At 39.7% G+C, this 13,661-nt stretch overlaps 1 protein-coding gene across 1 annotated transcript in view; it reads right to left on the bottom strand.

The window, feature by feature from the left end:
- The window catches only part of RGSL1 (regulator of G protein signaling like 1), a 134,843-nt gene that overhangs the window by 77,451 nt on the left and 43,731 nt on the right, over positions 1 to 13,661 (bottom strand). Inside the window, exons 3-4 of the mRNA XM_064595523.1 lie at positions 9,774 to 9,856; positions 6,206 to 6,280 (exon numbers count right to left, since the gene is read on the bottom strand). Coding sequence (XP_064451593.1) covers positions 6,206 to 6,280; positions 9,774 to 9,856 — 158 coding nt within the window. The remainder of the gene's footprint in view (positions 1 to 6,205; positions 6,281 to 9,773; positions 9,857 to 13,661) is intronic.

The following is a 13,661-nucleotide window of genomic DNA, read 5'->3' as shown; positions in this document are numbered from 1 at the left end:
CTTTTATGAATGTATTGTATCACACTGATTGATTTGTGGATGTTGAACCAACCTTGCAGCCCAGGGATAAATCCCACTTTGTTGTGGTGAATAATCCTTTTAATGTACTGTTGGATCCTATTGGCTAGTATTTTGGTGAGAATTTTTGCATCCATGTTCATCAAGGATATTGGTCTGTAATTCTCCTTTTTGATGGGGTCTTTATCTGGTTTGGAGATCAAGGTAATGGTGGCCTCATAAAACGAGTTTGAAAGTTTTCCTTCCATTTCTACTTTTTGGAACAGTTTCAGAAGAATAAGTATTAATTCTTCTTTAAATGTTTGGTAGAACTCCCCTGGGAAGCCATCTGGCCCTGGGCTTTTGTTTGTTGGAAGATTTTTGGTTATTGCTTCAATTTCCTTAGTGGTTATAGGTCTGTTCAGGTTTTCTATTTCTTCCTGGTTCAGTTTTGGTAGTTGATACACCTCTAGGAATGCATCCATTTCTTCCAGATTATCTAATTTGCTGGCATATAGTTGCACATAATATGTTCTTATAATTGTTTGTATTTCTTTGGTGTTGGTTGTGATCTCTCCTCTTTCATTCATGATTTGGTGATTTGGGTCATTTCTCTTTTCTTTTTGGTAAGTCTGGCCAGGGGTTTATCAATCTTGTTAATTCTTTCAAAGAACCAGCTCCTAGTTTCATTGATCTGTTCTACTGTTCTTTTGGTTTCTATTTCATTGATTTCTGCTCTGATCTTTATTATTTCTCTTCTCCTGCTGGGTTTAGGCTTTACTTGCTGTTCTTTCTCCAGCTCCTTTAGGTGTAGGGTTAGGTTGTGTATTTGAGACCTTTCTTGCTTCTTGAGAAAGGCTTGTATTGCTATATACATTCCTCTTAGGACTGCCTTTGCTGTATCTCAAAGATTTTGAACAGTTGTGTTTTCATTTTCATTTGTGTCCATGAATTTTTTAAATTCTTCTTTAGTTTCCTGGTTGACCCATTCATCCTTTAGTAGGATGCTCTTTAGCCTCCATGTATTTGAGTTCTTTCTGACTTTCCTCTTGTGATTGAGTTCTAGTTTCAAAGCATTGTGGTCTGAAAATAGGCAGGGAATGATCCCAATCTTTTGGTACCGGTTGAGACCTGATTTGTGACCTAGGATGTGATCTATTCTGGAGAATGTTCCATGGGCACTAGAGAAGAATGTATATTCTGTTGCTTTGGGATGGAATGTTCTGAATATATCTATGAAGTCCATTTGGTCCAGTGTGTCATTTAAAGTCTTTATTTCTTGTTGATCTTTTGCTTAGATGATCTGTCCATTTCAGTGAGGGGGGTGTTAAAGTCCCCCACTATTATTGTACTGTTGTCAATGTGTTTCTTTGCTTTTGTTATTAATTGGCTTATATAATTGGCTGCTCCCCTGTTAGGGGCATAGATATTTACAATATCTATGTTATTAGATACAATATCTATGTTGTTAGATCTTCTTGTTGGAGAGACCGTTTAAGTAGGATATAGTGTCCTTCCTCATCTCTTATTACAGTCTTTGGTTTCAAATCTAATTTGTCTGATATAAGGATTACCACCCCAGCTTTCTTTTGGTGTCCATTGGCATGGTAAATGGTTTTCCACCCCTTCACTTTCAATCTGGGGATGTCTTTGGGTCTAAAATGAGTCTCTTGCATACAGCATACTGATGGGTCTTGTTTTTTTTATCCAATATGATACCGTGTCTTTTGATTGGGGCATTTAGCCCCTTTACATTCAGGGTAACTATTGAAAGATAGGAATTTAGTGCCATTGTATTGCCTGTAAGGTGACTGTTACTGTATATTGTCTGTGCTCCTTTCTGGTCTATGTTGCTTTTAGGCTCTCTCTTTGCTTAGGGGACCCCTTTCAATATTTCTTGTAGGGCTGGTTTCGTGTTTGCAAATTCCTTTAGTTTTTGTTTGTCCTGGAAGCTTTTTATCTCTCCTTCTATTTTCAGAGACAGCCTAGCTGGATATAGTATTCCTGGATGCATATTTTTCTCATTTAGTGCTCTGAATATATCACGCCAGTCCTTTCTGGCCTGCCAGGTCTGTTGCCAGTCTAATGTTTCTACCATTGTAGGTTACAGATCTCTTCTCCCAAGCTGCTTTCAGGATTTTTTCTTTGTCTCTGAGACTTGTAAGTTTTACTATTAGATGTCAGGGTGTTGACCTATTTTTATTGATTTTGAGAGGGGTTCTCAATGCCTCCTGGATTTTGATGCCTGTTTCCTTTCCCAAATTAGGGAAGTTCTCTGCTATAATTTGCTCTAATATACTTTCTGCCCCTCTCTCTCTTTCTTCTTCTGGGATCCCAATTATTCTAATGTTGTTTCATCTTATGGTATCGCTTATCTCTTGAATTTGCTAATCCCTCATGATCCAGTAGTTGTTTATCTCTCTTTTTCTCAGCTTCTTTATTTTCCATCATTTGGTCTTCTAGATCACTAATTGTCTCTTCTGCCTCATTTATCCTAGCAGTTAGAGCCTCCAGTTTTGATTGCACCTCATTAATAGCCTTTTTGATTTCGACTTGGTTAGATTTTAGTTCTTTTATTTCTCCAGAAAGGGTTTCTCTAATAACTTCCATGTTTTTTTCAAGCCCAGCTAGTATCTTTAAAATCATCATTCTGAACTCTAGTTCCAACATCTTACTAATGTCGGTGTTGATTAGGTCCCTGGCAGTCGGTACTGCCTCTTGTTCTTTTTGTTGAGGTGATTTTTTCTGTCTTGTCATTTTGTCCAGAGGAGAATAGATGAATGAGAGAACAAAATGCTAACAAGGTAACAATGTCCCCAGAAAATATACACTAAACAAATCAGAAAAGACCTGAAACTGGGGGAAAAGAAAGGGAAAGAAAGAAAAAAGAAAAAGAAAAAGATAAAAACAAACAAAAACAAAACAAAGCAAAAAAAAAAAACAGAATATGATCAAATATGATCAGGCTGATGCATAGATCAGTGCCACACACTAGATTTTTGGTGTATTTTGGTCTGTTAGAAGAAAGTGCCTTCCAAAATTTTAAAGAAAGAAAAACATATATGTACAAAAATAAGGGTTAATATAATGAAGGAATGGAATATGACTGTAAAGGTGAAAATTATAGAAGATTTTATAAAAGGAATTGATAAGATAAGAAGTTGGTTGAAAAAAGAAAGAAGAGTATTAAAAAAAAAAAGAGAGAGAGAATGTGATCAGGCAGGAGACTAGAACAAAGCCATACACTAGAGATTTAGGGTATATTTTGATCTGTTAGAAGAAACCATATCCCAAAATTTTAAAGAGAGAACAACTTATATATATACACCAAAAATAAGGGTAACTACTATGAAGGGATAAAATATGACTCTAAAAATGAAAAATAAAAAATATTTTTTAAAAAAGGGATTGATAAGATGTTGGTTGAAAAAGGGAAAAAAATTTTCAAAAAAAAAAAGACAATTAAAAAAAAATAACTTTGAAGGACTAAAGAATCATGGGAAAAAAGCCATGAATTCTATGTGCAGTATTCCCCTAGTGCTGGAGTTCTGCCATTCTCATTGATCGGTAAACTCAGTCTTGGCGGGCTGTTCTTGCTGATCTTCTGGGGGAAGGGCCTGTTGCCATGGTTCCCAAACGTCTTTTCCAGAGGCGGAATTGCTCCGCCCTTGCCAGTCCGGGCTAAGTAATCTGCTCTGGTTTGCTCTTGGGAGCTTTTGTTCCCTGCAAGCTTTCCGTACAGCTTTGGAGGAGGAGAGTGAAAATGGCGGCCTCCCAATCTCCACCCCAGAGGAGCCGAAAACTCGGAGCCCCACTCCTCAGTGCGCCCCCAGAGAAAAGCAGTCAGTCACTCCCATCTCCCCAGTCTCTGGCCTTACTCCGTGCTCACCTGGCGCGTGACCGAGCGTTTCTATCTCTGGCACCCAACTCGGTGTGGAGTCTCCAAACCCAGCAGATCCCTGAGATGCACTCCCACGCCGCTCCTCCCAGGGGAGGAAGGGGAGTCTCCCCGGATCTGCCGCCTGTTGGGTCCCTGCTGGAGGAGCAGTGGCCCAACTGTGCCACGGATCACGGTTTATGGCAACCCTGAGCTCAGGGCCTGCTCCTCGGCTCCGTCTCTGCAGCTGGCTTCCCTGCTCTGATACCTGGGAGCTCTGCTGCACTCAGGCACCCCTCAGTCTTCCTGTGACCCCGAGGGTCCTGAGACCACACTTTCCCCAAGGGTTCCACCCCCCACTTAGCCACCGGAGCGACGTCCCTCAGCAGAGCTGACTTCTAAAAGTTCCAATTTTGTGCTCTGTGGCTCTATCACTTGCCAGAAGCTGCTGACGGAGGCTCCCTCCCCCGCCGTCTATCCTCCCGAATATCGCGTCGGATTCACTTCTCCGCATGACCTACTTTCCAGAAAGTGGTCACTTTTCTGTTCAGACAGTTTTTGCTATTCTTTTCTTTGATCTCCTGTTGAGTTCGTAGATGTTCAGAATGGTTTGATCCCTATGCAGCTGAATTCCTGGGACCAGACAAAATCCAGGTCTCCTAGTCCTCTGCCATCTTGCTCCCAACCATTGGATGCCTTTATTTTTTTATCTGATTGCTGTGGTTAGGACTTCCAGTACTATGTTAACTAAAAGTGGTAAGAGTGGACATTCTTGTCTTATTTCTGATCTTAGAGGAAAAGCTCTCATTTTTTCATCATCAAGTATGATGTTAGCTGTGGGTTTGTCATATATGGTCTTTATTATGTTGAGGTATGTTCCTTTTAAACCAGCTTCGTTGAGAGTTTTTATCATGAATGGATGTTGAATTTTGTCAAATGTGTTTTCTGCATCTATTAAGATTATCACACGATTTTTATCCTTCATTTTGTTAATGTGTAATATCATGTTGATTGATTTGTAAACATTAAACCATCCTTTCATCTACAAAATAAATCCCACTTCATCATAGTAAATGATCCTTTTAATGTATTGATGATTTCAGTTTGCTAATATTTTGTTGAGGAGTTTTGCATTTATGTTCATCAGAGATATTGGCCTGTAGTTCTCCCTTTTTGTAGTGTCCTTGTCTAGTTTTGGTATCAGGGTAATGCTGGCTTTATAGAAGGTATTTGGAAACTTTTCTTCTTCTGTTTTTTAGAATAGTTTGAGGAGAATAGATATTCTTCTTTAAACATTTGGTAGCATTCACCTGTGAATCCATCTGATTCTGGTCTTTGGTTTGTTGGAAATTTTCTCATCACCAATTCAATTTTATTACTAGTAATTATTCTGTTCAGATTTTCTATTTATACCTGTTTCATTTTTGGAAATTATATGTTTCTATGAATTTTTCCATTTCTCCTGGGTCGTCCAATTTTTTGGCATATAATTTTTCATAGTAGTCTCTCATAATTCTTTGTATTTCTGTGGTGTTGGTGGTTATTTCTCCTCTTTCAAGAAAATAAAGATTTTAAGTTTTGGGGTTTTCCTAGGGAATCAGAGGGGAGTGTCTTTCTAAGCTCTCCAGGTCTCATAGAAAAACAAAATCTTGTTGTGAGTATGGCTTAGAGTGATCTTTCTGATCCCACCTGCCACTGGTACAGCATGCTGAAGTCATTGGTAAATCCAAGGTGTATGTAGTGGAAAAGGAGAACAGGAAGGGGGAAAAGGAGAAGAGAAAGACAGTAGACAAGGAAAACATATAAAGAGATAAAAAGATTGGGAGAAAGACATGTTTCTGAAGGAGAATTGTAGGGTAGTCATTAGGAATTGCAGAGCGGCACCTTACCTTAGCTATAATTTATAATGCAAATAATCACTGTGGCCAATGGGCTGCCACTTCCTATCCTGTACCCATGGCAGACAATCACAATCAATTCTCAGAATTTTTCTTGATTAGGTGCAGCTCCAGAGTTCTAAATGGTGTTCCAAACATTTGCTACCCAATTATCATAGTGGACATGAAAGATGGATATCATTTGCTGACCATAGACTAAATTATACAGGAGATAATTTACCAGCAATTGTCGCCCAAGTGGTAAAAACACAAAAAGGAGAAATGTCTACTTGGCTTGATGCTGTTTGTAAGGTCCTACTTACCTGCTTTATAGTTTCTTCCAGAGTCACCCTCTGGGCTTCCTCTTCCTTTTATCTCTCCATCTCTCAATCTACACTTCAAATTTAGCTCCCTCTCTCCCCATCCCAAATGCTCTGCCATTCAAGAATCTTACCAAGTCATAAGGTATTTCTGGCCACAAGCTCCACTGTGAATTTTCAACAGTATAAAATGGTGTCTGACCAAAGACCTGCAAAAGAAAGCTAGGAAATAGCCAAAGAGGTAGAGCTTCTCTTCACAAATGTGTTACACTCCAACGGTAGCCACAAGGGAAAGGGGTTCCACTGATTTCCTATTTTAAGGGACATTAACTCTTAAATTCATTCCCCTAAATCAACTTGCCTTGCAGAAAAACACCCAAAATAGACTAAACTGCAAGATTCATCAATCTTTTGGGTCTGCCCTGTCCCAACCTGGGAGTTATCTTGTCTGTGTATAAAGGTCAAAGCCCATGATATTAAAAGGTATTTACTTTTGCATTGAATTATTAATTTCTTTTTTTTTAGATTTATTTATTTATTTGGGAGAGAAAGAGAGAGAAAACATGAGTGGGGGAAGGGGTAGAGGGAGAAACAGAATCCTCAAGTAGACTCCCCAGTGAGTGCAGAGCCCGATGCAGGGCTCGATCCCAGGACCCTGAGATCATGACCTGAGCCAAAAATAAGAGTCAGACACTGAACCGATGAGCCACCCAGGTGCCCTGCATTATTCATTTCTGCATGGATTTAGAGAGAGCAGACTAGAAGCCTTTTTATGAAGAGAAAGTTTTGGATTTGCCTAAACTCTTGAACTGGAGAAAGTAGAGGGACCTAAGGATGAGGATTAGGGGTACAAATTACTTAGTGGGGTCATTAAGAGTGTCCAAAATTGATAGATAATTCTATGTTACTGTCCTGGAGAAGGGACTGTGACCCAGGCAACCAGCTTTGAGACTAATGGGCAAGGGCCTCTATGTTTACAGGTATGTAAGCTTAGCAGTCTCACCATAGGCACCAACATGTCTCAAAGTATCCCCACATCATTTGTGATAAACTAGAGGGGCTGAAGCCCCAAGTCCTGGCTGCACTTTTAGCACATTATTTCAGCCTGACCATCTCCCCAAGACTATCAGCCCCATATTTTGTCAGTCTGAGGCCCTCTCCTTTTCTCCCCTTTGTCCTTGGCTATGAGATATAAAAGGAAGGCAATGGTACTTATTGCTTACAAATATCAGCCTGTGAAGGAGGCTCAGTCTTTAGTGACCCCTTTCTGCACGGCACTCGGGGTTTGACATGACACGCCCTGCCCGGCATGTGAAGTTGTCTTTATGAGATGTATGGTAGGGCTATGTAGTCATGAGATTATGTGGGAGTAGTGCACAGAAGCAGTTTCACCATGTGACATTTGTACCACAGAGGGCATGAGGCTGATGCCAGGTATATACATGCCAGGTATAAAGCCTCAAAACCTGGTCAGATCCCAGAACTTCCCCAGACTTGCCATGTATTCTTAGTCAAGTCATTTAATTTCTGAGGTCTATCTGTAAGAAGAGAATGGTGTCCATCTCACAGGGTGATTATAGAAATTAAATGGTCAAAATTTATAAGTTGACAGTGGTATTCAACATGAACTAATACTGTCTCTCTAAATAGACCACAGCTGCCTAAATGGCCAAAACTTTCTTACATTCTTGGCTGGGATTCTACTTCCCACATCATTCTCACCATTTCTAGAACATTGTAGGCTGCATAAATTGTGTTGATGAATTAACTAACGAAAATGCCTCAAGATTACTTCTGTAACCTTTCATTAAGACAGTGATACCACCTTCCACCGAGGCACCTGACTCCTCCCCTCGTTACCACCTCTCCCCAACATTCAAACAGTGACAAATCCAATATTTTTCTTTGTAAAAAAAAAAAAATCTCCCTTACTTGTTCCATTCTCTTCATTTTCTTGCCTTTAGGCCCCCATCACTGAAATAATCTCTTAACTGGTCTCCCTGCCTCCACCATGATCCACCTGACAGCCCAACCTATGGTCAGACTTCTGCAGAAATAATTTTCCCAAATGAAAGTCTGATCATGTTACTTCTTTACTTGAAGCCCTTCAATGGCTCTCTAGTACCTTCAGGATGATGCTCTCAGAGTTTATCTATGCAGTTTTGTCTCTTGCTATGTCTGCCTCTCACAACTTCTTCTTCAGCCTGCCTTAGTTGCTTAGAGTTTCTCCCCAAGTAGCATAGGATTGTTTTCCCTGGTACCTTTACTTACTCTATTCTGTTTGTAAGGCCTCTGCTTCTTAATACTCAACCCCGCTCCCCACCCCCGTCTTTTTCTCCTACCTCTTTATCTACATTTTTCTCATTTTCTTCCCCAGCCAATTGTCAAATATGTTGTCTTCTTTAAAAACTTGGCTTGTATCACCTATTCATTGAAGCCTTTCCTGACCTATGAGGTAGGAGTGGCCTCTCCAGCTCTGATGCACTTATATACTCTTGCTGTCTTCTAAACACTCCTATCATGTCACCTGGAACCCTTTTTGCACTCACCTTAAATACTACTTTCTCTCATTAGACTGGGAATTTCTTGAGAACAGGGATGGCATCATTAATATCTGCATCCCCAGTACCAAGCCCACTGGCTGGCACAAAGTAACTACCCAATAAATGTTTGTGAGGTAGTATAAAGTGTTCTTCCCCCAGTTGCATGAATTTCACCTTTTAATAGGTAGTTTTCCATGGAAAAGGACACACTGAGTCACAAATTATAAGGCACCAACCTTAAGATATAACCAGAAACTTAAACCAAAAAAGATATGGAATCAGTCTAGGTTTGGATCTAAGAATATTTTGATGTTCGAGATTTTAGTTGCACAGGTTAAGAAAATACATGTTTGGTTTCAGGCAACAGCTCAAAAAGTGCTAGGTGCCAAACACCTGGTAAGAAGAATAGAGCAAAATAAATAATCCAAGGTCCTTGTCCTGCAGGAATTCACATTCTCACAATTAAGTGGGAGAGACAACACCCATATAACACAAGAGGGTTGGAAAGTGTCAAGGGGCACAGAGGCAGAGAGAAATAAATTCTGATTAGGAGAAGATAAGAATTTCTCAAAAACAGGATTTAAGTAGAGATTTGAAAAATGGTTAAGACTTTGGTAGGTGGAGGGGTGCCTGGTGGCTCAGTCAGTTAAGTGTCTGCCTTCAGCTCAGGTCATGATCCTGGGATCAAGCCCAGCATGGGGCTCCCTGCCCAGCGGGAAGTCTACTTGTTCTTCTCCCTCTGCCCCTCCCCCGCTCATGCTCTCCCTCTCTCTCTCAAATAAATAAAATCTTAAAAAAAAAACTTTGGTAGGTGGAATTATAAAAACTAACAACACAGTCAAGAAGTGGTGCAGAGGTGAGAGAATGCCAGTCCATGAGGGTACAGTTGCTGTCACTGCAGATCTGGGTACCAGCAGAGGGTGTGATGGGAAATAACCGGACAGGCAAGGGCAACCAAGGAAGCTGAGGATTTGGGATTTATCCGTAACGCGAAGCTCCTAGAGATTTTAAAGGAGATTCGGGTTCCTATTTATTTGCTCAAATTTAAATAGTTTTGAGTTAGTAGCAGTTTATTTTCTTTTTTTAATGTACTCAGCTCTGTGAGATTCACTATTTGGCTGTTGATGAAACATTTGAATTTAATTCTGGGAATACTTACCGGAAGAGAAAGAAATGTGTTGAAAAAATCAGCAAAGATTTCATCCTCTAGCAGAATTATAAGATTTGTAGAACCAATTATCTCTATATGGGAAGGAAAAAAAAAAAAAAAAAAACACCCCATGAACTAGGGTTGCATTCAGGATGAGAAAATGAAGCAATAGAATGGATTATTTCACATGGCCAAATCTCAGCATTTGATGACCCTTAGAGTCATCTATCTTGATTTTTCCCTCTGCAATACCACTCTACAATATCACTCTGCTTAAACACTCCCAGCTGTGGGGACCTCACAGACTTACAGGGCTACCATTCCATTTATGAAGAAATGAAATTATTAGGAAGATTTTCCTACTGTAAACTGCCTTCTTTTATCTTCTTTCCATTTGTAGAAATTCTGCCTTCTGAAGCTCAACAGAATTCATCTAAGTCCTCTTAAATGGGTCAATGCTCCCATATTTATAAAAACATCTCAACATTCTGTCCACCTCCAACCCCTCTGGCTAGTCAGTCACTAAGCCATTCTTCAGCCATTCCTCACATGGCCTCCTTTCTACCTGGGTCCTCCCTCTCTGGCTAAAGTGGCACCCACAACTCAAATACTCTGCATGCTTCCCAGGGAAGAGCATAGACAACTTTGCCCATTTATATGTTCTATTAGTGTGGCCCAAAATGGGATTAGCTTTGGGTGCTCTCACATTATACTATTAACTCCACTATCCTTTATTTATGCAGTCACTTTTCAGAAACCAAGGGCAAGAATTTACATTTATTCCATTTGAATTTCAACTTGTTGATTTGGGCCCAACAAGAACTTTTTTGAATACTGATTTGGTCATGCAAAGTATTTATTACTCCTTTTAGGGTTGATCATTGTGTAGCAGAATTTAATCTGAGGAGATGAATGTTGAATGTCATGAAGCCAAGCATAGAGACCATAGGTGGACTAGGTGCCCCCTCAAAGTTTGCTCTAATTCACTGTCTATGCTCTTTAATGCACAATATTCAACTAGTGAATAATCCAGTTGTTTCATCAATGCCCAGCATTTTTCTATCAGACCCAAAGTTTATAATGAAAGACTTGTAAAATGAGCAACATAAATACTATATTAGTCCTATCTCTCAGTCCAGTTAAATGTCTGGTGAGAATAGTAAGTGCCACTCACAATTGCTAGAGTGCAGTTATGATAATTTAAGAAAACTAAACACTCCCTGCCATCATTTTTCATGATGATGGTAGTTATTGTCTTTGTATAATAGAAACAGGAACCCAGACAATCAAACACTATTGTAACAGAGCCGATGTCAGTTTTTGCCCTTTGCTACACAGATGCCACTGCTCTTCTTTTTAGAAGCATTCCCTGATCTATTTCATATATTCCACATGAATGATTCCAAAACATATGTTTTGAGTACATACTTTTCCTTGGCTCTAGTTCTAAATACCAAATGAGCTATGGGACATCTCTCCATGGACATCTACCAGCACTTCTATCCCAACATTTTCAAAGCTGATCTGATCATTTTGCTTCCTAACCTAATCTTTTTCCTATATTCCCAGTCTCAATCACTAGACCCACCCTCTTCCAATCGTCTAAATCAGAATCCTGAAAATCATCTTTGATTACCCCCTTGTTCTGTTTCTCTTCCTCTCAAACACTCCCATATGCAGTGGAGGACCATGTTATGTGGTCTCTCCTCCTACATATCTCTGGAATGTATCCTCTCATCTCCATCCATTAAGTCACCGTCTTTTTTCAGGTCCTATCATCTCTCACCTAATGGTCTATCTTTCCTTTCCAAGCATTTTCCACACACTGCCACCATAGTCTTCTAATGCTGTTATTGTTAAAGCCCTTCAAAGACTACTCACTGTCCTACAGAATCTAAAGCTTCACCAGATCTGACTTTTGGGTTGTGTGCCAGCACCATCTCCTATCGCACCATACCATGCTTCCTCCTGTTTGCCAGCCAAGATATTGCTCTTTCCTGCACATGCTATACACTCTCACTTCCAACCTCCATATCTTTGTTCCCATATTCCTATCACTTAAAATGTCTTCTTAACCCATCTCCTTTGCACATCACTAATCATCTCTCAAGAACTGGTTTACATATGATCTTCTTGGTGAACCAAGCATGGTAGAATCTACCACAATGGTAAAATCAATCACTACTCCCCTGCACCATTATTTACATCTCCCATAATTATAATTAACAAGTCACTGTTTTCTTCCATTGATGTCTCATCTGTCTTCCTCAATAGACTGAGCTCTCTGAGATGAGGAACTTTGTCTTTTCACCTTTCTTTCCCTAGGCACTAAAATTGCTTACATAATATCTAAATTCTATAAAAGTTGAACAAATTGTTCTTTCAAGAGTTCTTCAATCTTTTGAGCTTTTGTTCAGTTGTTGGTTTGTCATTCATAGAGCCTGGCATGGATTTTTTAAATAAGATTATTGAGACAATCTGAATGCAGGAAAGTAGGGTTTGCAGAAATTTCCCAATTGATTGTGTTCCATAGCTATACACACTGTTGGTGACAAGGGGCTTGACTATGACAGAATTTGCCATTAATAAGACAGTCTTAATGGGGTATAGCAACAAGGCTTTCCACATCTTCCCCTTCCCTATCCTACTATGTCTTCATTCCTGTGTTTCCATTATCACCTGTTCTGCCTCAAAACTTCCTAATATTTGGGCAGGCCTTCAACATTCATTCCATACAATAAAAATACTGATTTGGGAACAAAAGAAATCATTGACCCCAAACCTCATGCTAGCCCTCTCCCTGGAGGAGACATGGCACATGATAGCCCAATCTGCATTTTTCTTCCTCCTTCTTAGTTGCCTTGTTGTTTTATGAATGGGGCTCTGTCCTATTCTTAAAGATCAGGTGGCATAAAGTGGGGGTGGGAGTTGGGAAGGAGAAGAAGAGAAAAAGAAAACAAAGGGCATGAAACATAAAAGCCACATGTGGTTTAAGACCTGGCAGGTGAGAGGTTTGCCTTATGTAGGAGGAGCTAAAACCCTCCGAAACATCCCTTTTAGATACTCACCAGCATTGCTCATGTTGCCATGCTTTCCCTGCCACTGTGATTGATTAGGAGGCAGAATTTTAGCCCCCAGTCAACAGAACTCCACCCCTTGTGAACACGCAGTGACATCCCTTCCAAGGGGTTCCAGATTCTACCAGGAAGTGGCCTATTGATCTCTGGTGTACACCTCAGTCTGAAGATAAGTCTTTGTTACCTGATCTCCTGGATCTCCTGCAATGTACCAGACTCTTCCTATACTTAGGCTTTTAGTCCATACTATTTTGTGTGCACTGATAGGTTCTTTATAAATTGTTTTCCAATTATATAGATCCTGAGTTTTAGTTCTGTCTCTTTAACTTGATTCTATGCTTCAGGGAAGCAAAGATCTGTTCATTTATTTCTAATGTGTCTTTTGTATCTAATATCCTTCTAGAAATTTAACAGGTATTCAGTGAATGTTTAATGACTTATCTTTCAGATAAGCTGGCAAATTCAACCAAATATCCAAGTGTGTTTTCCACCCTGTCTCCTCTTTCCCAGATAGTTTCTCCTCTGGCTATGGGTTACTTCATAATCCACTGGCTTTGAAAAGAAATAGAATAAACATTCGTTGAATATCTTCCATTAGGAAGAACCTAGGCTAGGTATTTATACTTTGTTCTCATTCAATTCTTAGCCCCACAAAATAGAGGTTATTACCTCCCTTTCACTGAAAGATAGTAAGTACAACACAGATTTTAGTCTGCCCATTTGATGCAAGAACCCATGTTATTTCAAATATGCTAGTAAATCATACCTACTTTTCACATAAAAAATGCATTTGAATGGACTTAAAAATAAGCCCCTTGGA

The sequence above is a fragment of the Mirounga angustirostris genome, unplaced genomic scaffold (assembly GCF_029215605.1).
Source record: "Mirounga angustirostris isolate CCGP_5_RB_7025 unplaced genomic scaffold, mMirAng1.0.hap1 SCAF_6, whole genome shotgun sequence".
Classification (NCBI taxonomy): domain Eukaryota; kingdom Metazoa; phylum Chordata; class Mammalia; order Carnivora; family Phocidae; genus Mirounga; species Mirounga angustirostris.
The sequence above is the reverse complement of the archived record's forward strand: the minus strand, read 5'-3'. Positions and strand labels throughout refer to the sequence as shown.